General features: G+C 40.0%; 1 protein-coding gene across 3 annotated transcripts in view; it reads right to left on the reverse strand.

Annotated features, from left to right (window-relative positions):
• Window positions 1-27,236, reverse strand: part of Sfmbt1 (Scm like with four mbt domains 1) — a 115,696-nt gene that overhangs the window by 31,695 nt on the left and 56,765 nt on the right. For 2 of the 3 annotated variants that reach the window (XM_059273944.1, XM_059273943.1), the window contains exons 3-7: window positions 22,810-22,916; window positions 21,620-21,758; window positions 18,892-18,983; window positions 12,106-12,346; window positions 943-1,028 (exon numbers count right to left, since the gene is read on the reverse strand). In XM_059273944.1, coding sequence (XP_059129927.1) covers window positions 943-1,028; window positions 12,106-12,346; window positions 18,892-18,983; window positions 21,620-21,647 — 447 coding nt within the window. In that variant the 5' untranslated portion in view covers window positions 21,648-21,758; window positions 22,810-22,916. The remainder of the gene's footprint in view (window positions 1-942; window positions 1,029-12,105; window positions 12,347-18,891; window positions 18,984-21,619; window positions 21,759-22,809; window positions 22,917-27,236) is intronic. The other variant, XM_059273945.1, reaches the window with a different exon arrangement.

A 27,236-nucleotide genomic window follows, 5' to 3' on the forward strand; every position in this document is an offset into this window, starting at 1 on the left:
GATGAAGACACCCAATGTCAACCTCTGACCCACACGTGCACTCCACACACTCCACACACACATATAAACATGCACACACGCACACACACACACACACACACACACACACACACACACAGACTAGAGGAAACTTAATTTATACAGCAGTTACCTTGGGTTTAAGTCCCAGAATATAAGAATGAGGATGGGGTTAAAGAAAAAAAAAAAAACATTAGTGAACTTGTTCCAAAGTCATCACTTAACCACCGCCCCCAACCTCCATAGTCTTGGTCTCCTAGCACTCATTATACAGACCATGCTTGCCTCAAACTCAGTTTTTCCTGTCTTCCTCCTGAGTGCTGGAACCAAAGGTATGAGACACCACTCCCAGACTACTTAATTATTCTTATCTTTCATTGTTACATATTTTCCTAGTATAAACTGCTCTGTGAAGCTTTCATATCTAGATGTATAAAAGGACAAATGAACAAATGGAGGAACACATTAATAGTTACAAGTTTTAAGATGGCAGAATCATGATCAATGCAGGGCAGGATATTTTATATACCCATTGTTCATAACGTCATCCATCCATCCAACCATCCATCTATCCATCCATTCATTCATTTAATTTTTTACCAGGAGTTCAAGATGTGCCAGGCCCTGGGTAAGAATAAAAAATTTAATCTGAGTACAAAAAAATTTAAAGTTGTTTGAAACAGTGTTCACAAATGGGCATGGAAGTATCTATCAGTAGAACCTCAAAAGAAAACTGATTCAGAAACTTCTCAGGTACTGAGCAAGTCAAAGTACAACTTCTGCTACCAAGTCTAAATGTTCCAATACTTGTGTTTACAACTCTAAGAACAACATTTCTCTATTCTCTAAGGAGTGAATTAGCAATTACTACTGGATTTCTTGCGAAGGTTTTCCACACTGGTTTAGGAAGCAGGTGATACTTACGCCCTCTAGCAGAGACACAGGACAACAGGCTCCTCTCAGGGTCTGCTTTAGAAATGCACCCCAATCAGACACTTTATCTCTGATGCCTAAACAAGGGAAGAGATGTTATTACTCAGGTCAGTCACAGAACACAAGAAACCTGACATACAGAAATGGCTTAAGGGTATGTTTATCACTTAAAAATCAGTGTACTGCTTCTTTGAGAGCTTGAAAAGATCAAACAAAATAGCTACAAAACTTCCCTACTCTCCATTGAGCCGTGTGCTCATTAGTTTTTGTCACCTTGACACAAACTAGGGTCATCTGGGAAGAAATCCCAATTAAAAAATGCTTCCATCCCACTGGCCTGTACACTAGTCTGTGGTACATGTTCTTGATTACTGGTGTGGGAGGGACCAGACCACTGTGGGTGTAATATCCCTGGGCAGGTGGTCCTGAGCTGTGTAAGAAAGCTAGCTGAGCAAACCACAGGAATAAGACCGTACAACGTTCCTCCATGGCCTCTGCTTCACTTCCCACCTTGGTTTCTCTTAATGAACTGTAGCCAGAGATAAATGTATACCAAATAAACCCTTCCCTGCTCAGATTGCTGTTGGCAAGTCTTTATCATAGTAATAGAAACCAAATTAAAACAACTACTCTCTGGTTAGCTCAATAAGAATTATAAGTAAAACAGAGACTATGAGTTGTATATAAAATAATTCCCTTAATTTTATATAAAAAAAGCTTCATTTCTATTATAAAAAAAATTTCAAACATGAATAAAAAATACAGAAAGCGGGCTGGGTGTGGTGATGCATGCTTTTAACCCAGTACTTTGGGAAGTTAAAGCAGATAGATCTCTATGTGCTCAAGGCCAACCTGATCTACATAGCAAATTCCAGGCCAGTCAGGGCTACATAATGAGACCCTGTCTCAAAAAAACAAACAAACAACAAAAACATACACAGAAAAAGGTATAATGAATCTTCATGCACCCTAGCTTCAACAACTGTCACCTCATGCCTATACGTTTTATCCAGAGCAAAAGTTAGCAAACTGCCTTGTGGGCTGAGTCAGACCTGCTTTTTATAATAAAACTTTATTGGCACATAGCCATGCTGACTGTTGATGTTTTGTCTGTGGCAGCCAGCTTTCAAACTGCAAGGGTAGAGTGCAGCAGCTATGATGGAGACCATATGAGTGACAGAACTAAAGCCTTCACTATCTGGCTGTGAACAGATCATTTGCCAAACCCTAGCAAATACCCTCACAAATTCTACTGCCATCCAATCAAGAATTACTTAGAAGCCAATTTTAAACATCATATAATTTTATCCATATATATTTCACTAAATATTCATAAAATAACTTTACATTTTTTATACATGTGAGTAGTTGCCTCAATGTATATCTATGAACCACGAACATGCAGTGCTCATGGACAGCGAAAGACGATGTTGGACCCCCTGGGACAGGAGTTACAGACTTTTGAAATGTCATGTGGATGCTGGGAATTAAAGCTGGGTCCTAAAAAAGAGCTGCCAGTGATCTTAACTGTTGAGCCAACTCTCCAGCACCAAAATAACTTTTTATAAAACCAGAACATCACATGTTTAACAAGTTAGTAATTTTTCAAAAGCAAATATCTAGTCTACATACAAACTCCCTTAATTATATCAATTGATTTTTAACTTATTTCATCACATTGGGAACCACTTTAAGAACCATACACTGTCAACAACTTGTGATTGAAATTCCTTTTGTCTGTAGATTCATTCTCCTCTTCCCCTGCTCTCAATTTTCTTGTAACACACTTACTGAGACACACAGCCTCTTATCTTACATAGTTTTTTCAGACTCTGTGTTCATTAGCTGCTTCCTTACAGTGACCAGTTATCCCACTGCCCCCATTTTTTTTCTCGTCTTTTTACTCCCGTGTGTGTGTGTGTGTGTGTGTGTGTGTGTGTGTGTGTGTGTGTGTTAGTAAGGACTGAACCCAGAGCCTTGTGCTTGCATACCAGGCAAGTACACTTCCACTGAGTTAAACCACCAGCCCTGCCCTTTCTATATTCTACAAATCAAGATTTAGAGTCAGAACTGATTTTTCTGGAGAGGAGAGAGTAAAAATATTTCACAAGTGGAATTATATCCTTCCTCAAAGAGGCACATAAGGTCTAGTTGTCTATCCTTCTGTGTCTTAGTTAGAGTTTCTATTGCTATGACGAAATACTATGACCATAAAGCAAGTTGGGAAGAAAAGAGTTTATTCAGCTTATACTTCTACATTGCTGTTCACCATTGAAGGACATCAGGACCGGAACTCAAACAGGTCAGGATCCTGGAGGCAAGATCTGATACAGAGGCCATGGAGGGGTACTGCTTACTGGCTTGCTCCCCATAGCTTGCTCAGTCTGCTTTCTTATAGAACCCAGGACCACCTGCCCAGGCATGGCAACACCCACCATGGGCTGGGCCCTCCCTCATGAATCACTAATTGAGAAAATGCCTTACACTGGATGTCATGGAGGCATTTCCTCAACTGAGGCTCCTTCCTCTCCGATGACTCTAGCTTGTGTCAAGTTGACACACAAAACCAACCAGTACATTCTGTAATATTAATAGCTTTGTTAAAAACTATATGTGCATGCATGTGTTGTGTGTGTATGATACACTGTGTTTTCCTATAAGCACACATGGAGGCCAACAGAGAATGCCAGGTGTCCTGCTATATAACTTTTCAACATATTCCACTGAGAGAACTTAAATTCTCTCTGTTTTACATACAACTCTTATTAAACTAACCAGACAGAAATGTCTTAGCTTGGTTCCTATTGCTATTTTTTAAGTAGGCCAGCTAGCTAGCAATTCAGGGATTCTCCTATGTCTGCTTCCCACTGTGCTGTGCTTACAAGCCTGTGACCGTGTCCAGCTTTTATGTAGGTGCTGGGCTCTGAACTCAGGTCCTCAGGTACGCACAGCAAGCACTCTTCCCCACTGGCCCGTCTCCACAACTTTAACAGTCACTACACAGATACACTGCTTCACTGGGGGCTAAAAACTGTAAAACTCTATCACTCTTTGTTCATCAATTAATCAAAATAGTTCCATAAAAACTTCTCTTTATAAACTATTTGATGAACTTGAAGTAAAATGTATGAAAGGAAAGCAGGCTAATATGGATGACTCTTTCATTCTTTCTCCATATTTGCTGGCTTTTAAAATAATCAGTTGGTTCCCTGGCATTTTCCAAAGGCCATCAATGAAGTTTTTATTTACAAATTGTACTATGAAGTCATAAACGAATGTATGTTCACAGTCACTGAAGTTATTGTCCTTATTAATAATCAAACTGTCTCTTTAATCAGAGGATGTCTCTTCAAGTTGGGTCCTGAGTCCTTCTGATATGACAGTCATGACAGTATGGCAAGATATTTCTGACTTGTTTGTCATTTCCTGACTCGAACCAGAAACAACCACTTCTCTAAGGAACCCCTACATGTTTCAGTAAAAATAGTATTTAAAGTCAGATTTGGTAGCTCACAAATCTAATTCCAGAAACTGAGAGGTAGAGGCACAAGGATTAAGAGTTCAAGATCAGCCAGGGGGTGTGGGCGTGTGGGGGTGTCGCACGCCTTTAATCCCAGCACTCAGGAAGTAGATGCAGGTGGAACTCTATGAGTCTGAGGTCAGCCTGGTCTACAAAGCAAGTTCCTGGACGGCCAGAGTTGTTACACAGAGAAACCTTGTCTTGAAGAAAAAAAAAAAAGTTCAAGATCATCTTTGGTTATGTAATGAGATTTAGGCAATCCTGGGCTCCACAAGATCCTGTCTCAACAACAAAGATGGTGTTAAAGATCCTAAGTGAGGTGTTGTGGGTACAACTGCAACTGCCACGGGGTTGTTTCTAGGCTTTTTCAGCGTCTAGAACTAAAATAAAAGAATCTCGTTTGCTGCTGCTTTAAAAGATCATGTACATATGTAGCCTCATCTATGTAGATTATATTTCTTTTTTCTCAGGCCAAAGATCTTAGTTTTCAATTAGATGCTATCATTTTGCTTTATTTCAAAATACACCAATAACTATTTGAAATACAACCAACAGGATGATCACTGAAAACAAAGGATTTTGTTTTGGTCCCTAAAATACACTCCTATATTAGGAATGGACATGCAAATCTTACTTTAAAGTATTAAAAAGTTCTGTGGCCACTCCTCAAATTCTATCTACACTCAGAAAATTTTATTTTGCTTTGTGAAGAGTTGCTTTTTAAATTTCAATTTTGTTTCATAGTTACATTCAGAAAATCTATCACCTTCATTGTACTCCTCTGACATACCTTTTCTATGATTTCTTTAATTTCTAAAAAAGTCACAAACACATTCATATGCTTTCTTCCTCTTCTAGTGTATTTCCATTTTCTTCCTTTCTGTTTTGTTTTTTTTAACATTTAAATTTTATTTAGCTAGCATATGTGTGTGCGTGACTGCGTGCATGTGTGGGTATAGGCCCAAGGTTGATGTCAGGAATCATCCTCAATCCATCTTCCACATTAATCAATAAAGCAAAGTCTCTCAATCAAACTCAGAGCTGGCCAATAAGGCTAGTCTTGCTAGCCAGTTTATTCTAGGGATCCCCTGTCTCTGCCTTCCAAGGCTTGAATTACAGTCAGATGGCCATGTCCATCTGACATTTACATGGGTCCTGGGAATCCAAATTCCAGTTTTCATAATTTCATGCTTGAGCAGCAAGTGCCTAACCATTAACCAACCCCCTGCCTTAAAAAATGTGTGTGTGTGTGTGTGTGTGTGTGTGTGTGTGTGTGTGAACATATTCTGAGTTGGTAGGCCACTCCTTGGCTACATTAGATATACAAGAAGATGATTCTTCTTATTGCTGACTGTATCACTCAGCATAAAATACCCTTTCTTTTTTTTTCCTACTGTTTCCTCACCTAAATTTTATCTGTCACATATTAAGACTGAAACTCCTGGCTTGTTTGCTATTCGTACTTGTCTGTACACCTCTGTCCATCCCTTTATTTGTCTGACTCTTTAGAAATCTCTGCTGGGGCTGAAGAGATGGCTCAGTGCTTAAGAGCACTGGCTGCTCTTCCAGAGGTCCTGAGTTCAATTCCCAGCAACCACATGGTGGCTCACAACCATCTATAAAGAGATCGGGTTCCCTCTTCTGGCCTGCAGGCATACATGCAGGCAAAACATTGTATGTGTAATAAAGAAATAAATTTTAAAAAAAAGAAAAAGAAATTATTCCTGCATGTAAGACAAATGTGAGTTATGCTTCATAAGCCAATCTGATTTTTTGCTTTTAATGGAAGAGTAAGCCCATTTGTTGTTCTTATTGACACAGCATCCTTGGATTTGTCATATTACTAAATGTTAAATGAATTACTTGTGTATGAATGTCATTTTACTATGTGATTTCTATTTGAATATAAACTTTCTCTCTTTAAACCAATGTCTTGATATTTAAATAGGTTTGTATTTTCTACTGCTTACTTTTATGCTAATACATTTATTTATCTACATAATTCAGTGTGTGGTGTATGCGGCAAGACCATAAGTATGCATACAGATATCAGAGGAGGACATAACATATCATTCAACTTTTTTTACAAATACAATCTCTAATCAAACCTGAAACACTATTTTGGCCAGGCTGACTGGTTATCAAGCTTACAGGACTTACTTGTCTCTGCCCTAAAACTCTAGAGTTATGGGCCTGGTTTTAACATGAGCACTGGGAATTTGAACTCAGGTTCTTTCACTTTTACAAGTAATCTTACCAGCTAAGCCATCTTACCAACCCCTATACAAATAGCTTAAAAAATATTTTTTGAATTTTTATACAAAATCTCGCTATGTAGCTCAAACTGGTCTCACATTCACATCCTTCTTGCCTCTGCTAACTGAGTGTAGAGACTAGAGACATGTGCTACCATGTTTAGCTCACAATATCTTTATACAATAACATTAGTCCTTTCTATTTGGAAATGAGTTTCTTATTTATGTTGTGGAACAGGATATTTGTTAAACTATGTAAAGATGAGCTGCATTTGTTTGTATTGTAGAATAATTATTTAACTATGTAAAGATGTGTTGCATTTATTTAAGCTGCATTTATTTAACTATGTAAAGACGTGTTGTTGTTTCATCTTGCCTGCTTAAGGCACCTGACTGGTCTAACAAAAGCTGAATGGCTAATAGCCAGGCAGAGAAGGGCTAGGTGGTGCTGGCAGGCAGAGAGAAAAGGGGGGCCAGCCAGCCAGGGGCCAGCCAGCCAAACACACAGGAAGCAGGAAAGCAGGATGACTAGTATGTAGATGAGGTAAACAAGCCTCACAGCAGCACACAGATTAATAGAAATGGATTAATTTAAGTTAAAGAAAGAAAGCTAGCTAGAAACCAGCCAAAGTTAAAGCCGAGCATTCATAATTAATCCATGTCATGATTTGGGGGGACTGGCGATCCAAGAAAGCCTGCTACATATTTATTTCCTTTTTCTCTCTAAACAATACTGAACTTCGATATGTTTAACCTCTTTTTTTCTTGTCTCCTTCAATATTTCATCTCAGGTAACATTCTTTTACTTCCAGTTAACAACTTAAAAGTAACTGATTAATTACATGGTAATAAAGAAAACAAAGAGAGCTGGAGAGATGGCTCAGCAGTTAAGAGTTCTTACTGCTCTTGCAGGACTCCAGTATGTTTCCTAGCACCCACACAATGGCTCATCATGCAGAATTCCAGTCCCAGGAGATCCATTCAATGCCTTCTTCTGACTTCTGAAGGTACCAGGAACACACATGGTACAGAGACATACATGCTGGCAAAAACACTTATACACATAAAATAAATAAATCTAAAAAAGTAAAAATAAGCCCCCAAATACTAAGCTTATACCACTATTCACATGCTCTCCTCCACTGCCCCATTTGTTTTTTAGCAATGATACTATATCTATATTGTATTCTTATATGTATCAAGTGTCTCTTTATAATAATAAAAATCATTCATTTGGTTTTCTGAACATTCTTTTTTGGGAGGAGGGCAGTTTTAAGACAGTTTCTCTGTGTAGCCCTGGCTGTCCTGGAACTCACTATGTAGAGCAGGCTGGCCTCGAACTCATATATTTGCCTGTCTCTGCCTCCTGAGTGCTGAGATTAAAAGTGTTCGCCCCCACTGCCCGGCCTGAACCTCACTCTTTAGTGGATTCCTTATGAAGGGCTCATGGGAACAATATCCTTCAAATTCCTAACAATTAGTACAGGGTTTTTTGACCAGAAGTTCATCTTGGATAGCTATAAAATCCTCTCATTCTCTCTTTCACTGTATTTCTTAAGTGATGAATGTTAGCAGCAGCAGCAGCAGGAGCAGCAGCGAACAGATTAAAAGCATGATCTTGTGACAGAATACACACTGAACGTAAAGAATTTCTTCATTTGTCCTATGAAAATCACACAATCTAAATTAAGGGATGCATAAGACAGACCCAAGTTGGGGGAGATCCTACACAGTACTTTTCAGAAATGTCAAAATAAAGAAAGACTAAAAAAGCTAATGAGATACAACAACAAAATGCTAGATGATCCTGGCCTGGCTCCCAGACCAGAAACAGAACTAGAGAATTGCAAATATTCCTGAGATTAGAACCCAGTGAGCACTACTGAAAAACCCAGCCTATGTAGCCCCTAAAAGATTCCCAAGTTACAGCCTGGCGGTGGTGGCGCACGCCTTTAATCCCAGCACTCGGGAGGCAGAGCCAGGAGGATCTCTGTGAGTTCGAGGCCAGCCTGGTCTACCAAGTGAGTTCCAGGAAAGGCGCAAAGCTACACAGGGAAACCCTGTCTCGAAAAAAAAAAAAAAAAAAAAAAAAAAAAAAAAAAAAAAGATTCCCAAGTTACAAAAGACAAAGTGTGAGGACCTAGTCCACATTAAAGGAAACTTTTTTTCCAAGACAGGGCTTCTCTTTATAGCCCTGGCTGCCCTGGAACTCGCTCTGTAGACCAGGCTGGCCTCAGAGATCTATCTGCCTGCTTCTGTCTCCAGAGGGCTGGGATTAAAGGCATGTGCCACCATGGTCTGGCTTGGATGGAAACTTGTTCTTGACACATGCATGACAACAGAGAACAACATGTGACTGAGAGATTTCCTTTTTTTCTAAAAATGTTAGCATAATTAATAAAAGGACAAAAGGTCTGAAAACTAAATAATAGCATTTTACCAGATTTACTTCCCCCGCCCCCCAGCTGAGGACCGAAACCAGGGCCTTGTGCTTGCTAGGCAAGCGCTCTACCACTGAGCTAAATCCCCAACCCCCAGATTTACTTTCTTGATTTTGATATTTTACTATACTGCTCATGAATGTCTTATTTTAGAAATACATTAAAGTTTCTATGAGTAAAAAGGGCATCATGCTTAAAGTCAATTCCCAAGTTCTTTAAAAGAAGCCTGTGTGGATAGAAAGGACAAAGCAAATGTGGAAAAATATCAACATTTGGGAAAACTTCAAAAAAAGTCCAAATGAATCTTTTTTATACTATTCTTACAACTTTCTTGTAAATCTGAAACTAAATCAAAGAAAGTTATAAATATAAAATGTCACTTGTTTTCTTGAATCTGCAATCTCTCTCCCATCTTTATCTCCTCCTCTTAAAATTTATTTATTTATTTTGCATTTTCTTACTTTATTTTAAATGCAAGAATGTTTTGCCTATGTATATGTCTATATACCAAATGCATTCCTGGTGTCCACAGAAGTCAGAAGAGGGAATTAGATCTCCTAAAATTAGAGTTATGAGCTACCATGTAGGTACTGGGAATCAAACCCAGGTTCTCCGCAAAAGCAGTCAATGCTCTAAGTACTAAACTACCAAGCCACCTCTCCAGCCTCTTCTCTTCATTTTAAAATCTTTCTTTCTCTTCCTTCCTTCCTTCCTTCCTTCTTTCTTGGTCTTTTGTATCTCTCTCCAATTTAACTGATGGCCTACTCTAAGTAGGGTATCTTCTTGGAACAGAACTTCAGTTGGCTCATTTTAGTTGATATTGCCATGTACCTATAATCCCAGCATTTGGAGGGTTGAGGCAATGAGGCTTGCCAAGTTTGAGGTTAGCCTGTGCTATAGAGTGAGACCCTGACTAAAAGGAAAAAAAAGTTTGTAATATAATTTGTAAGATTACTTATAAGGAGAGAGAAAAATAAAAACAGAACTTGGGAATGGTATCACAGGCCTGAAATCTGTTATGTGGGAAGATTAAGGCAGGAGGTTTTCAAGTTCAAGAGTCCCCTAGACTAAAAAGAGTTATACTCTGTTCTCCACATAAAAGGTGGTAAGGGGGTTGAGTCTATCAATCTGGCCTTCAATCAGATCAGGTACGGTGGCATATGCCTGTGACCTTAGCTCTCATGATGATAATGAGTTTGAGGCCAATCTCAACTACACTGTGAGTTGTTGTCTCAAAAATACAAGGACTAGGATCTATCTAGGAAGAAGCTCTCTTTAATCACATGTATAAAGCCCTAGATTCAATCCTCAGAACAAGTAAAAACAAAACAAAGCAAAAAATAACAGCCAGCTCTCCAAGACCCAAACTCAGACAGCCTCAGTCTGTAAGGATCAGAAACTATGGTCTTGATGGCCATCAAAAAAACTGAATGGTGCCAGGCAGTGGTGGCGCATGCCTTTAATCCCAGCACTCGGGAGGCAGAGACAGGCGGATCTCTGTGAGTTCGAGGCCAGCCTGGGCTACCAAGTGAGTTCCAGGAAAAGGCGCAAAGCTACACAGAGAAACCCTGTCTCAAAAAACCAAAAAAAAAAAAAAAAAAAACCAAAAAAAACTGAATGGTTTAGAGAGGGAAAAAAAGTAATAGGGAAATGCAGGACCAGGGGCTCATTTGGTAGAGTGCTTGCCTGGAGGGCACAAAGCACTGGGTTTGCGCCCCCAATACTGCATGAGGTCTGGTAGCAAATGCTTGGAATGCCAGCATTCATAAGGTAGAGTAAGGAGGATGAGCAAGGTCACCTATGATACATAGCAAATTGAAGCCAACTAGAGCTATATGAGACAATGTCTTATAACTTAAAAATAAACAATAAGTAATAAATAAAGCAGAGGTTGGAGAGATGGCTCAGCAGTTAAGAGCACTGACTACTCTTCCAGAAGACCCAGGTTCAAGTCTCAGCACCCACATGGCTGCTCACAAGCAGCTGTAACTCCAGTCTCAGGGGATCTGAGCCCCTCTTCTGGCCTTTCTCTGATTATAGAAGAACAAGGTTCCTGATTCCACTCAGATGAGCTGGTCTCTGAGGAAGCCTTAGTCACAGGAAGATCCAGAAAGACTAGGCCTCAGGGCACAACCTTCACCAGAACAAAGAGAGACAGGCCAATGGGGAACCATAAAAAGTGTGGCCAAACAAAAACCTGATAGTACATGCCTGGAAGCCCAGCTACTCAGGAAGGAGAGGTAGGAGGATAGCAAGTTGAAGGCCAGCCTGGGCTACACAGTTTATAAAAGCATAGCTTAGCCATATCCTGTTTCAAAACAAACAAAACTTTTAATTGGGAGAGGGGCTGGAGAGATGGCTTAGCAGTTAAGAGAACTAACTGTTCTTTTAGAAGACCCAGCACTTACATAGCAGCTCTCAATTGTCTAACTCTAGTTCCAAGAGATCTGACACTCCCTTCTGGCTTCAGTGGGCACCCCTATATACATGCACACACACACATGCACTGGCACACATACCCACAGTTAAAAAAACAAAAAACAAAAACTAAAGTGTGAAAATAAGATAAATTATAGATAATATGATTCACTTTAAAAACAGGAAAATGTACGTTACTCCTTATAAAATTTTTAATTAAAAATGTTAGCCTTTGCCTGACAGTGATGGTGCACGCCTTTAATCCCAGCACTCAGGAGGCAGAGGCAGGTGGATCTCTGTGAGTTCAAGGCCAGTCTAATCTACAATGAGTTTTGGGACAGCCAGAACTACACAGAGAAACCCTGTCTTCAAAAAACAAAAAAACAAAAAAAAGGGAGGGGGCTAGCCTAAAAAACTGTGTATATCTATGTAGGAATAGCCTGATAAGCCTCAAGACTGGCCAATCTAAATTTTCTTACAGCAATATTCCATCACACCTTGAAAGGAAATCTTTTACTACCTTCTGGAGCTTCAAGAGTCTTCTTATTCTGCTCACACCACCCAATGGGATAGAGGCCAGCTTTCCTGATATCACACCAGAAGTCTGCTTTCCGGTCTTCCCCATAGCCTTCATAACGGAGTAAGAGTAACTGCTCACAGGCAGTAATGACAGTGGCAACCCAGTAAGTTTCCGGATCTTTTTTCACAGCTACCTCCAGCTTCATCCCAGGAGCAAAGCCATTTTGCAAACGTATGTCCACCTGAAGAAAGAAATGTTATTAGGCACCAGACAAATGTATTACGTGAGTGTTTCTCTGCCCAAATTCTTTTTTTTTAAAGATCTAACATTTCTGAAGCACTAAATGCCTATAAAATCTTCTCAAAGGAAACCTGAAAAATTCCAAGTCTAACTCATAACAGTGATCTAAACAAAAGTAGCTACAGGGATCTGTCCCACATGACAGTGATGGAACTTGGTATTTTCAACAATACAGTCTATTATGATTACAGAAAGTATCTTCTAGAAAGCATATACATTACTAAACAGTCACATTTTCGTATCCTTAAACTTGTCTTCAGAAGTGATTTCTACATCATTCAACAACAAGAACAACAACAAAAAACTTTAGGAAACTATAACAGGGAAAAAAAGCTATAAAGGTAATAAATCAGTAGCATTAGTAATATTACACACAATATGTAGGAAGCCATACTTCCAGTGTCAAAGTTCATGTTTCTGTCAGCTATTTTAATAAAATGTTCCAATTTAGATGAAAAAATTATATAGTAACAAAGGTATGGGTTAGCAATTCTTAAGTACATTAAAATTAAGTATATAAACGCACTGTGGATAACAGCAATCACTGTGGGTGAAGTTATAAATTTTAAAAAAAGTGGTTAATCCCAGCACTCAGGAGGCAGAGGCAGGCGGATCTCTGTGAGTTCGAGGCCAGCCTGGTCTCCAAAGCGAGTTCCAGGAAAGGCGCAAAGCTACACAGAGAAACCCTGTCTCGAAAAACAAACAAAAAAAAAAAAAGTGGAAGAGTGGACATTCTGGCACACGCCTTTAATTCCAGCACTTGGGAGGCAGAGCCAGGTGGATCTCTGTAAGTTCAAGGCTAGCCTGGTCTACAGAGTGAGTTCCAGTACAGCTAGGGCTATTACAGAGAAACCCTGTCTCAAGAAACCACACAGGCTGGGCGGTGGTGGTGCACACTTTAAATCCAGCACTTGGGAGGCAGAGGCAGGCAGATCTCTGTGAGTTCAAGGCCAGCCTAGGCTACAGAGTGAGTTCCAGGAAAGTTGCAAAGCTACACAGAGAAACCGTCTCAAAAAACCAAAAAAAAAGAAAGAAAAAAACCACACACACACACACACACACACACAATATCTAATCTCACCAAAAAGTGGGGGGTGGACTGGAGTGTATCCTGTCATTCTGGACTGGAATCAGAAGTATCTAAGTAAGAATATGGCAGCTGATAGGAAAGCAGTATAGATGTGGACATGAGTGCATGTGTATTCCTTAACTCTGAACTCAGAGGACTACAAATATATAAGTAAACAAATTTAGTCCCAAATTGTAGTTTTTACATATCATCTTCCAATAAACAAGGGCAAGGGATCATAGAGAAACTACTGGTTACAATTCTGGAAAAATAAAAATGAAGTAGAGCCTGAAAGGTCTTGTGATGTCAAACAGAAATAAAAAGATATGGGGGCATGTTAGAAGGAAACAAAAGATAGCTAAAAGAATCTCTCAATGATCACAGTTGAATACAAAAGATAAATATAGGAAAAAATGGGCAGGTGGTTCCCAACTACAGTCCCAGCACTCAAGAGAAAGAGGCAGGAGGATCATAAGCACCAAGGCTGCCTGGACTACATAATGAAACTTACCTCAAAAAACAAACAAAAAAAGGGAACAAAAATAACTGTCATCAGACAAAAATCATATAAATAAGCACAGCAAACAAGAATTATTGATAGATGCTAAAACTACTATGATAAAAAACAATATTTGCATAATCTCAAAGGATCACTCTAAGATTCTTATCAACTGCAAAAGGAAAAACAGTAACAATATAATGAAGAAAACTGGCATATATCACTTTAAATTTATCACAGTAATACAACTCCTAAAACATCAACACTGCAATTGCATACACTTGCCTGACACCATACAAGAAAAGGACTTTATTTCCTTTGGCATGCTTGACATATCTATATATACTCAGTTTAATTGTGAGAGGGGGAAAAATCCAAACTGAGAAATACTGCACAAAATAACTGACATGCAATATATATTCTTTAAAAGAGTCAAGTTCATGAAAGAAGAAAGAATGATAACTGGAGGAGACTCTGGATATGACAAAGGGGTCGATGAGATATAAAGGTACCTGCCCCTAAGCTTGATGACCTGAGTTCAACCCTGGGAGAATTGCAAGTTGTCCTCTGACCTTCAGGCATGCACTGTGGCACACCCACATAAATCCATGCATACAAGTAAGTAAAAATGTAATAGAAATTTGAAAAACAAATGGAAATGTAAAAATCACTAGAAAATGAAAGTGAAGTCCTGAAATGAGCCAAAGAAACAAAGTCCCATTTTGTTGCTTTTTTTTAAAATAAATCTATAGTTAAGAAAACTATATATATAATAATGTGAAGTTCACCTTCAAAAGTTGTTTGGTTTTTTTTTCACTCAAAAATCTAACACATGCCCAAAAAGATTTTACACTGTACTCTAGGGTAGGTCTAGACAACGCTAAGAACTGATGGGTCTCAAGATTCAAGATAGAGCATGTTGACTATCAGTTACTTCTGAAGACTCTGTTTTGTATTTTCAAGGAAACCATTAACCCCAATATGCAGGTAATTTCCTGGAGCCAGGGCTTTGGAAGTCATTCAGCCCTTAAACTGACTCAATCAAATTTGTGGGGCCATGACTGAATCTTGCCAATAAGAATTTCAGAGTTCAAAGTTCAAAAATCAAGGAAGGAAGAGTTTCAGTCCTAAGAGCACAGGCCCCCTCTCCTACCACCCATGGCCTCTCAGCTCCTGCAAAGCCTCAGCCAGGGGCTCTACTGAACAAACTGAAATAAGTCTTTTTCTCTAATTTTAAGAATTAGTGGGCTGGAGAGATGGCTCAGAGGTTAAGAGCACCACTGGCTGTTCTTCCAGAGGTCCTGAGTTCAATTCCCAGCAACCACATGGTAGCTCACAACCATCTGTAATGAGATCTGGCTCCCTCTTCTGGCCTGCAGGGATACATGCAAACAACACTGTATATATAACAAATAAATAAATCTTTAAAAAAAAAAAAGAATTAGTACTACTGATAGAGATTGGTCTGCCTCTGTCTACTCTTCAATAGAAGACCTCCATCTCCCAAGTGGCTCCTACATAGCTTAGGAGCTTAATTTCTCCTTGGAGAACACTGAGCTCAGACAGAGAGCACCTTAACTTGTGTGTTTGGCACATTTATTTACAGGTATTATGCAATATCTCAATCCTCATTTACAGTGCTAGGGAAATTTTGTGAAAAATAAAATATTCTGAACACAGAACCACATTATTAGATAACTGCTTTTTCCATTATTTTACTATTTCCTTAATGAGCCCTAAATTTCAAAATAATCCTACCCAATCTTCCTTTCTCCCCACACTATCCCTTCCACCCCAAATTTAAAAACCTACAAAACTGGATGTGTAAAAGATATTGTCCATCATCAAAAAGCATCCCCACAACCTAAAGCTTACTTTCTTATAGTGTTAACTCTGCATTTTTAATCACCCACCTGCCCAGCACTGGGATTACAGTGTGCTGCCATGCCTGACTTTTTATGTGGGTTCTGGAAATCTGAATTGAGATCCTCATACTTGTACATTAAACACTGTATTGACTGAGCCATCGTCCCAGCTCCAAGTGTGGTTTTTTTTTAATGTTTTATTGGTATATAAAACAATGGGTTTCATTTTAATGTTTTCCTATATCTGTATCAGTGTATTTTGTCCGTCCCCCCCCACACACACACACACCAGCAAAATGGTCAGATTTTCTTGAAGAGGGTAGCAGGAAGAAAGAAAAGGGAAAATCATTTAAATTTTTTCAAATATCCTAACTTAAAATAATTCTGAGTTCACTTATGCAGAAAACAGTACCAGGGAGTAGGGTGCGGCCATAACAGGCCTGACCATGCTATTTTGTGGACTAGGGAAGAGTTTGTGGCTTTAGACTAGGAAAGTGGTTGAATGCTCTAAACAGGGATTAACCAAGTATCCTCCTAAGAATTTAAAAGACAACAGCACTGAGAACAACATGGACTATGGAGGCCCAATTCAAGAGATTTCAGGGGGGAACAATGTTATCAACTGGGATGGAGACCATTCTTATGCTATTTTGACAAAGAATGTGGCTGTCTGTACTTTGCCCTTGTCCTAGGAGTCTTCCTGGAGCTAACTTTAAGTGTTGTGGACTAATTTCATTGGCAGAAGAGAGTTCAAGACAGCCTAATACTGAGTCTGTAACTTGTATTTGTAACCACGCATATGCAGATCCACAATGAAAAAGACCAAACAAGACAAAAAGAAATACAAAATGTATAGTTTGAGGAGAAAGGGCACCAGGAAATTTAATGTTGGAGCCATGGCTTGTGCTGAAAAAAATAAGAAGAAATGGACTAAAGGGAGTAGTGCCCTCGGGGCAAGACCTCATCCAGCTAATCCTAAAACTTGTGAAAAGAAAAGGCCTAAGGCAGCAGTTCTCAGTCCTTTGGGGCTTGTGTGGCCATTTCACAGGGGTGGCAGATCAGATGTCCTGCAGATCAGATATTTACTATTCACACAGTAGCAAAATTACAGTTATGAAGTAGCAACAAAAATAATTTTATTGGTTTGGGTTACTGTTAGAATTCTGCTGACTCCAGCTGCATGACCGCACATGCATAGTTCAGGAGTTAAGCACAGGGTCTTGCATCTTACATCATCAGTGTGCGTGCATGGCGTGGTCACACAATCAGCACATGCATGGTGTAGCTCCGTAAGCCTGCCTATGCATGTTTACCGGGAACCCTTAAAGAGCTGGACACAGGCACCACCCTCTCTCTGTTCTGCTCCCTCTTCCCCCCACCATCTTTCCCTCTCTCTGCACATGCTCCTTTCCCAGGCCTGGTTCTTCTCCCCCGCCACCCCTCCTTCTCCTAATAAAGCTCTGATACTGGGTAGTCATGGCCATGCCTTGTGACCTTTCCACACAGTAACCAGTGCCAATAATCAGTGCTGGTTATCATTCTTTCAGTCACCACAGCATGAGGAACTGTATTAAAGGGTTGCAGCATTAGGAAGGTTGAGAACCACTGGCCTAGGGAATTATCTGTTCCTAAAAATCAACTGCAAATCAAAGCTTAGGAAAATGTAACTCAAGAAGGAGGTCAGGGGGTTCTGCCATCCCAAGTGTCAATAGAACTTAGAAGCATCTGCCACATAGTTCTGGCTTTAGAGTAAAGGATAAAGGATAAAAGGGTCATGGAAACACCAGCCCCCAGAGGTTCAGTAAAGGCACTAGGGCCAGGTGTACGGCAGGCCCAGAGACAGCACTGTCATAAAGCTGTGAAAGTGAAGCTTGTGCTGGAGATCCTAAGATGCTGAAGATGCCAGAACCATGGGATATCTTCCAAGGAGAGCTGCAAATAGAGAATGAAACCAGCCAAAGAGAGGTGTGTTGGAGTCAGCAAAGCTGGAAGGGCAGAGCCATATAGGCCCTTTAACATCAGAACAAGGTCTGGAATTTGTCCTGTTAGGTTTTGGTCTTACTTGGTCCAGTATTTCCTCACTATGCCCTCTTTCCTCCCTTTTGGAATGGTAACGTATATTCCTTGTTATTGTACATTAGAAGTATGTAATTTGCCTTTTGATTTTATAGGCAGTTATAGTTAAGAGATTGACTTGAGTCTCAGAAGAGACTAGACTTTTAAACTGTTTTGAGACTCAAAGACTATGGGAATTTTTTATTTATTTATTTATTTATTTATTTATTTATTTATTTATTTTTGGTTTTTCGAGACAGGGTTTCTCTGTGTAGCTTTGTGCCTTTCCTGGAACTCGCTCTGCAGCCCAGGCTGGCCTCGAACTCACAGAGCTCCGCCTGCCTCTGCTGGGATTAAAAGCGTGTGCCACCACCACCCAGCCTATGGGGACTTTTGAAGTTAGACTAAATGCACTTCGCATTATGATATGGCTTATGGGCCTATGGGAGCCAGGGAGGTAAATGTGGTAGTTAGAATGAGAACAGCCCCCAAAGGTTCATATTTGAATGCCTAGATCCCAGTTGGTGGAAGTGTTTGGGAAGGATTAGGAGATATGGACTTGTTGGAAAAGGTGTGCCACTGGGGGTGGGTTTGAAGTTTCAAAAGCCTACACAATCTCCAATTACTTCTCTGTCTGCCTCATGGCTGTTGTCTCAACAATATGAGCTCTCAGCCTGCCTGCCACCCCACCGTGATAATCATGGACTTCTGAAACTCTGAAAGAATCCCAATAAATTCTTTCTTTGGTAAGTTGCCTTGGTCATGGTACTTTGTCACAGCAGTAGGAAAGTAACTAAGACACAATACAAAGATTAAAAGAAAAGGGGTGAGCTAGGCATGGTGGCAAACATCTTTATTCCCAGCACTAGGGAATAAAGCAGGTTGATCTTTCTACATTTGAGGCCAGACTGGTCTATACAGCAAGTTCTAAGACAGCCAGGGTTACATAGTGAGACCCTGTCTCAATTTTTAAAAAAAAGTCAAGAGGTGTTGCCTACATGTTTAAATGATGCATAGGGAACTGTGGTGGAGCCTGTCTCTTCTAGATAATCCTCCCAGCTGAATTCTTCTTCTGCACCAGGCCCAGAATCTACAAAAGAAAACAACAACAAAAAGTTGTATCTCCAAGTAAATGCAAGGTATATAAACAAACTTACTGTAGGACAAATTCATTGATTTTTACACATACAGCAAAAAAATCAAACAAACAAAAAAAGCAATTTCTGTTTTAATGGCAAGTTCCCTAAGTGCACTGACTGCCAATTCAACGTAACAGTCCCTTGATATATTCTCTCTTGCTGGGTGTGGTGGTCTGAATAGGAATGAACCTGTAGGCTCATATATTTGGATGCTTGTTCATTAGGGAGTGTTACTACTTGACAGGGATTAGGAGGTTGGAGTAGGTGTGGCCTTGTTGGAGAAAGTGTGTCACTGGGGATGGGCTTTGGGGTTTCAAATACTCAAGCTAGGCCTAGTGGCTCTCTCTTTCTTTTCCTGCTGCCTATCGATCCAGATGCAGAACTCTCAGCTGCCTCTCCGGCACCCTGTCTGCCTGCATGCTGCCATGCTGCCTGCCATGATGATAATGGACTAAATCTCTGAACTGTAAGCCAGCCCCAATTAAGTGTTTTCCTTTATAAAGAGTGGCCATGGTCATGGTGTCTCTTCCCAGCAACAGAAACCCTAACTAAGACACTGGGGAAACAACAAATCCCAAGTTTGCATAAATGGATCCTATGAAACTAGTGTGAATATAAAACTATGAAAATTACTTTGGACTCAAATATAGTATCTAATACCAACATGCAGGATTCTTAATAGACATTTCAAATTTAAACTGTGAACCTGATTCTGAGTATTCTGCAACTGAGTAAAAATACTACTAACCAATATATTCACTCAATCTAGAAAGTGTGAACTTACTTTTGGTTCTCCTCCTTTTTTATTCAGCCCTTACATACAATTCAATGAAGCATATCCTACCTCTATTTCTCATGATGTCCATTGCTATCTATAGAGCAAGGCCTGTCTATATATCTCTTACCTTTCACTCATATAAGACTGCAAAGGCTCTACAGTATCTGACCTACCCTTCCACTTTTTATGAACCAGCTCACAACTCCCTGTAAATTCAGCTCTAGGGGACCTGATGCCCTCTGGCCTCTGTGGGCACTACACTCACATGTACAATTCCATATATAATCACACACATATACATAATTTAAGATTACCCCAAAATCTTTTTAAAGGGGGGGGGGGCTAGAAGCTTCTTTCTTCATATGACTAGTTTTCACATTACTAGAAAGTGCTATGTAGGCTGTTGAGGACAAAAGTTATCAATAATTTTACTCAGCCATTGATCCAGTAGGTCTCACTACCAACTTATTAGTTAAGATGTACACACTGGAGTGGCAAACCTATGACTGGTCCAATTTGAGGCCCATGCCATGAGAGGGAGCCCATGCCTGACACTGTCTGGAGGTCTAGGAACCAGAGGCACGACAGTCCAGAGACCCAGGACAGGACCAAATACAAATGGCCAAAAAAAAAAGTCAATGAAATGATTCCTAATGATGTTCTGCTGTACTCATAGATTAGTACCTAGCCCAACTGTCATCAGAGGTTTGTCATCCAGCAACTGATAGGAGCAGATGCGGAGACCCACAGCCAAACACTAGGCAGGGCCAGGGGAACCCTGCAGAAGACGGGGGGTGGGGGGGGTGGATGGGATTGTAGGAGCCACAGGGGCCAAGGACACCATGAGAGCACGACCTACAGGACCAACTGAGAAGGGGTCACAGTTCAGAGACTGAAGCGACAAACACGGACCCTGTACAGGACCAACTGAGAAGGGGTCACAGTTCAGAGACTGAAGCGACAAACACGGACCCTGTGTGGGTCTGAGCTAGGTCCTTTGCGTGTACCTTATAGTTGTGTAGCTTAGTGTGCTTGTGGGACTCCCAACATTGTGGGGGGGGGGGGGTCTGACCCTTTTGTACATAAACTAAATTTTTAAAAAAAACGCAATTAAAAAACAATGTAGTAAGAAAGAGAACTAGGAAGCTCTTCATGGTAACAGAAGAGTTATGTATCTTGACAGTTCAGGAGGACACACACATGACAAAAAAATAACAAAGAACTAAGCAGTTTATGCTAATTTTGTATTTTATATTATAGTTGCATGAGAGAATAGAAACTGAATGAAGGGGAGCATGGAACCTGTTGACACTATCTTTGCAACTTCCTATGAACTCAAAGAATTTAAAATCAGTTATAAAGTAACCAGCAAAATTCAATTCTTTAGAAAATGAGGTCTGTTCATAAAAAACTTTTTTTTTTTTCCAGCAAACAGTAGTTGTAGTCTCTAGTGCCAGGTTCTCTGTCAGGCCCAAGAGACAGCAATGAAAAATGTATGACTTCGGGGCTGGAGAGATGGCTCAGTGGTTAAGAGCACTGACTGCTCTTCCAGAGGTCCTGAGTTCAATTCCCAGCAACCACATGGTGGCTCACAACCACCTGTAATGAGATCTGGTGCCCTCTTCAGGCCTGCAAGGACACATGCAGACAGAACACTGTATATTTAATAAATAAAAATAAATCTAAAAAAAAAAGAAAAGAAAAGAAAAATGTATGACTTCAAGGAGCTTCCACTTTAGCAGTAGACAAAGTAACAAAGGCAAATAATCTGCATCTGCACACTGAAGAGGGATTTAAGAGAACCAATACCTGCATCCAGCTGCTGCTCCCCACTCATCTCCACAGCACATGGGCTATCTCTTCCCCAAATAATGAACAGGTTGAGACTCTGCTATGATATGAAGATGATCTCAAGTTTCAAGTTTCTGTCCAGTGGGCATCCAAGGATCTAAACAAAAGTGTTTAAAAAAAGTTACAAACATAGCCAAAATTCAAATGTGTTTACTTACTCATAAGACAGTTTAGGTTGAAAGGTAAGAGAAAAGAAAATCACTTAGAAGACATAGGATTACGGGAGTGGGGAGGTGACATCTTTTCCATATTTGAAGTTTGTCTAATGAGTATGGATATACAGATATGTGTGTACAAGAGGACTATAAAAGCCTTGATAGCTAAGGATTACAATAAATTGTGACTGAAGAGATGGCTCAACAGTTAAGAACACTGGTTGCTGACTACAGGACTCAAGTTCAAGTCCCAGTACCCACATGGTGATTTGCTGTGAGATGTTCTGTATGCTGTAAATGTGTTGCTCTGATTGGTTGATAAATGAAACGCTGATTGACCAGTAGCCAGGCAGGAAGTATAGGCAGGAAAAACAGATAAGGAAAATTCTGGGAAGGGGAAGGCTGAGTCAGGAGACACCAGCCTACAGTTCAGGGAACAGCACGTAATGACACACAGGTAAAGCCACAGAAAATGTGGCAACATATAGATTAACAAAAATGGTCTGAGTTTAAGTGTAAGAGCTAGTCAGTAGTTAGCCTGAGCTAATGGCCGAGCAGTTCTAATTTAACATTAAGCCTCTGTTTGTTCATTTGGGTCTGAGTGGCTTTGGGACTACAGGACCTCGGGAGCCAGGTAGGACCAGGAAAACTTCAGCTACAGTGGTTCACAACCATCTGTAACTCCAGTTCCAGGGGATCTGGATACTTTCTGGCCTATGTGGGCATCAGGTGAGAAAGTAGTACACAACATACATTCAGGCAAAAAACCCATATACATAAAATAAAATAATTTAATGAAGATTACAATAAATATAATATATATATATATATATGAGTCCTAACCTTTAAACTTAGTATCATGGCTTCTATCCACAAAAAAGCTAATTCTTCCATCCATAAAAACTTCAATACCTAAGAGAATCACTCCAAAATAAGTTTCAAACCCATTTCTGTTTTAAAACAGCTTTACTGGTCAGGCATGGTGGCACACACCTTTAATTCCAGCACTCAGTAAGAAGCAGGCAGATCTCTGTGAGTTTGAAGCCACCTTGGTCTACATGGCAAGTTTCAAAACAACCAGAGCTACACAGTGTGAGAACCTGTCTCAAAAAAACAAAACAAAACAAAACAAAAAACAGTTTTACTAGAATAGTATTCACACATCAAAATTCACATTTGAAATGTACAGTCCAGTAATTTAATTAAATTTACAGAGGATTTAGTTATTATCATACACCAGTTCAGAATATTTGTGTCACCCTGAAAAGAGACTATGCTCATGCACATTAACCACACTACAAGGTGAATATCATCATCATGAGCTCACAGCACAAGACAATGATCACACCTGCCCTGAGCCAATAGCTAGTAAGCAGCAAAACCAGGCTTTTAACCAAGAAGGATGTCTACATTTCATGTCCTCAAATACTGTAAATACAATGATATGACTTTGAACTCTTTTTTTGTTTGTTTGGTTTTGTTTTTTGTTTTTTGTTTTTTGAGACAGGGTTTCTCCAGGTAGTTTTGGTGCCTGTCCTAGAACTCGCTCTGTAGACCAGGCTGGCCTCAACTCACAGATCTGCCTGGCTCTGCCTCCTAAGTGCTGGAATTAAGGGCCTGTGCCACGGCCGCCCGGCTGACTTTGGACTCTTGATGCTCCTGACTCTACCTTCTGAATGGTAGGATGCATGGCTGTTATGGTTAATTCTAAGAAAAGAAGTTCAATAAATATTTACCAGGTAAAATATTTGAATTTGCACACCTATTCCAATTCAAAAGATGTATATACTTTTAAAGTACACTGTTAAATATGGTAAATACTGTAACTAGATGTCTCATTTCTCAAATCTGCAGCTCTAACTCTGCTCCTAGCAGGTAACAGCTACTGAAAGCCACTCTATTTCCTATTCCCAGAAGTCTAGATTTCTATTGGCCCTTCACTCTCAACAACACTCAACCATCATTCCCTGCATACGTCTGTTTTAAAGAGTATATTAAACTAATGTCCATATTTGTCAAATAAACTTAATTTTCAGGATGAAAATCTTCTGTTGATTTATTAAGCTGTTTCTGATTATTTTTATTGTTGCTAGTCTACTGCTACATGTCTAAAAAGATTAAAAATTAAAGTCTGACAAAGTCCAGGTTTTAACGATTTCTGACAGACAAATCTTAGCCACCTATATAATCTAAATTGATTCTGACCAAAATGTAATCTTTTTAAGATTATGTAAATTCAACATAGCAGTATCTGTCTTAGCTCAAAAAATGGTACTAATAACTGCATTAAACACCTAAAATTATTTCCTCTTAGAGACAGGTTCTTTTAATGCCCAGGCTGGACTTTACTTCAGGGCTTAAGTGATCCTCTAGGAAGCTTCTCAAATACTATCACACTCGCAAACAATGAGAAAATATAAAGGAAAAGATGACACAAGACTATAAACGTGCAAAATATAGCCATTAAAATTCTGTTTTGAGACTGTCTTTCTATAGAGTCCTGGCTGTCCTAGAACTCACAATGTAGACCAGGTTTACCTTCAACTCAGAGATCTGCCTGCCTCTGCCTCCCTGGTGCTGGGGTTAAAAGGCATGTGCCACCACACCCACAAATGTTATTAATGAAACATTTTTATTCTCAATCAAATCCCAAAGGAAGTGTTTTACTTGATTTGATAAGCTAATTCTTTAAAAGGACATGTACATCCAAAAGATAAAAATATAGATCAGGGGCTGAGGACACAACATAGAGATAGATCATTTGTCAAGTACAGAGACCCTGGATTTGACTCCATTAACAAGACAACAGCAATAACAAAATAACAATAACATACACATGCATCTATGACTTGGGAGTTGGTAAAGCATTTGTCAATCACAAAAGAACATCCTGATTCAATCTCCAATACTAGGGGTGTGTGTGTGTGTGTGTGTGTGTGTGTGTGTGTGTGTGTGTGTGTGATGCTGGGGATATAGAACGGCTGTCAAAAGCACATGCCTGAAATTCCAGCACTTGGAAGATAGACAGGACGATCAGAAGCTCAAGATTTACATAGAGAGTTCCAGACTAGGCTGTGTTACATGAGACCCTGTAATTTAAAATAAAAAAGATAAAAGTAAATAGTGTTTTTAAAATTTGCTTTGCTCCTATTAATTAAGACAATATATACACTAGTCACAGGACATGGAGAAAATAAGTTGATGCTGACCAGGAAGCTTCCCTCCCTGTAGGCTAGCTTTCACAGTAACAGAAGGTGTTATGAAGACTGCTAGGGGTAGGGGGTCATCAACAGTCTTACCCAGCTGTGAACCCTGTGAACTGCAATAGGGACAGGCAAGGCAAGGCAACATATGCCCATGGATACAATAGTGGCATGAATATTATGGGAATAATCAACTGTTTCCTCATTGGATTTAAGGGCTGCTACACAGGCAGAAACACTGCCTGGTGCTGTAATCTGGTGAAAAATCTATAGCTGGGAAGTACACATGACCCAGGGATGAACCTGTTACTATTATTTTGCTAAATGAACATAGTATCAAATTGCTAATTTGTATCTCTCTACTCACAGATTAGTGAAGCTCTTAGATCTCAGATCAAATCAGAGAAAACTGTGCAGTGGACAGTGGTTAATATAGAAACTCACAACTGATCAAAGTGCCAAGAAGTGTTAGTGGCATGCTCAGTCACAAATGGACTATCTACATTACTTATTGTTTTAATTTTTAGTCTATGATTATGAGTGTTTTGTCTGCACGAATGTGCCTGAGGAGGCTAGAGGAACTGGGTGCTGGGAAGTAAAGGAGGAAGGTCAGCCAAGTGCTTTCTCTGCTTCTCTGAGCTAGCAGGTTTTCACCCCAGCATGTGGCTCCTGAATCTTTATCAGTGAAATTGAATGATTGCCATTTAGATAAAAACCAACAGTTTATGCTAGTTGGATTTTTGTCAGCTTGATATAAACTATATGTTACCCAAGAAAAGGAACCTCAATTGAGGAACTGCTTCCATCAGGTTGGCCTGCAGGCACAGTGGGGCATTTTCTTGATTAATGATTGACATAGGAAGGCCCAGCTTACTGAAGGCAGTACCACCCCTATGCAAGTAGTCTTGGTTGTCTAAGAAAACAAGCTGAGCAAGTCATAAGGGGCAAGTTAGTAAGCAGCATTCTTCCATGGTCTCTACTTCAGCCTGCCTTCAGGTTCCTACTTGAATTCCTGCCCTGATGATGAACTGTGATTTGGAAGTGCACACCAAATAAACCCTTTTTCCTGCCAAGGTAATTTTGGTTACGGTTTTATCACAGCAAGAGATAAGAAAACTAGTCCTGAAACTTCTGTATTAGTTACTTTTTTGTTGCTGTGATAAAATACCATGATCAAGGCAACTTATAGGATGAGTTTATTTGGACTTATGGTTCCAGGGGGATAAAAGTCCATTATGGTGGGGAAGCAGAGCAACATGAAGCAGGCATGGTAGCAGGAACAGGAAGCTGAGTGATCATTTCAACTACAAGCAACAATCTGGGGGAATGGGGGAGCATACAAAATGTTAGAACAGAGACAAACAAACTAGAAGTGGAAATGGGACAAGGCTATAAACTCTCAAAAAATGTTACAGAAAAAGCTAAAAGAGGCAGGAGGCCAGAAAGTGCTACTTTCAATTGGGTGATCCAGGTCTTAGTTCAGGGCCATGAGCCAACAACTGAGGGGATAAGTAAATAAACCATATGGATACCTGCAGAAACAGGAAGAAGTGCAAAGACCCTGAAGCAGGAGTTTGTGTGGATGGCAGGGACCACTACGTTTGTAAAAGAATGATAAAGGTAGAGACACCAGGAGGTGACCTCAAGAAGGTATCAGGGAATCCCATTATGTAAGAACTTATAGGCATGTCTGTCCTATTGGCACACACTTTTAATCCCAGCATTTGGGAGACAGGTGGATCTCTGTGAGTTCAAGGTCAGCCTGGTCTGCATAGTGAGTTCCAGCACAGCCAGAACTACACAGTGAGACCCTGCCTCAACCTCCCCACCCCCAAAAAAGAACTTATGGGCTACTATAAAGATTTGGGCTTTGAGGAAGCCCCTGGAGAATTACAAGCAGAAAAGAGATATAAACTGACCTTTTCAAGGAGCCACTCTCTAGCTATGTTGAACAGTGTTGAAACAGACTTTAAGCAAAAGCAGAAACAGAAAGATCTATTTACAAGATACTGGAAGAGTCCTGGTGAGAGACACTGGTGTCCAGGCTGAGGACAGGAACTGTGAAAACACTGAAGGGAGGAAGATGGATGAAGAGAGTAAGTTTTGAGCCTAAACAATGGGAAGGATGATCTGGCACGAAGACCGGAAAATTTGAAAGGTAAGAAAAACCACGAATTCCAAAGAAAATGAGGGGAACATGCCTGGCTGCTTTCATCA

This window comes from Peromyscus eremicus, chromosome 9 (assembly GCF_949786415.1).
Source record: "Peromyscus eremicus chromosome 9, PerEre_H2_v1, whole genome shotgun sequence".
NCBI lineage: Eukaryota > Metazoa > Chordata > Mammalia > Rodentia > Cricetidae > Peromyscus > Peromyscus eremicus.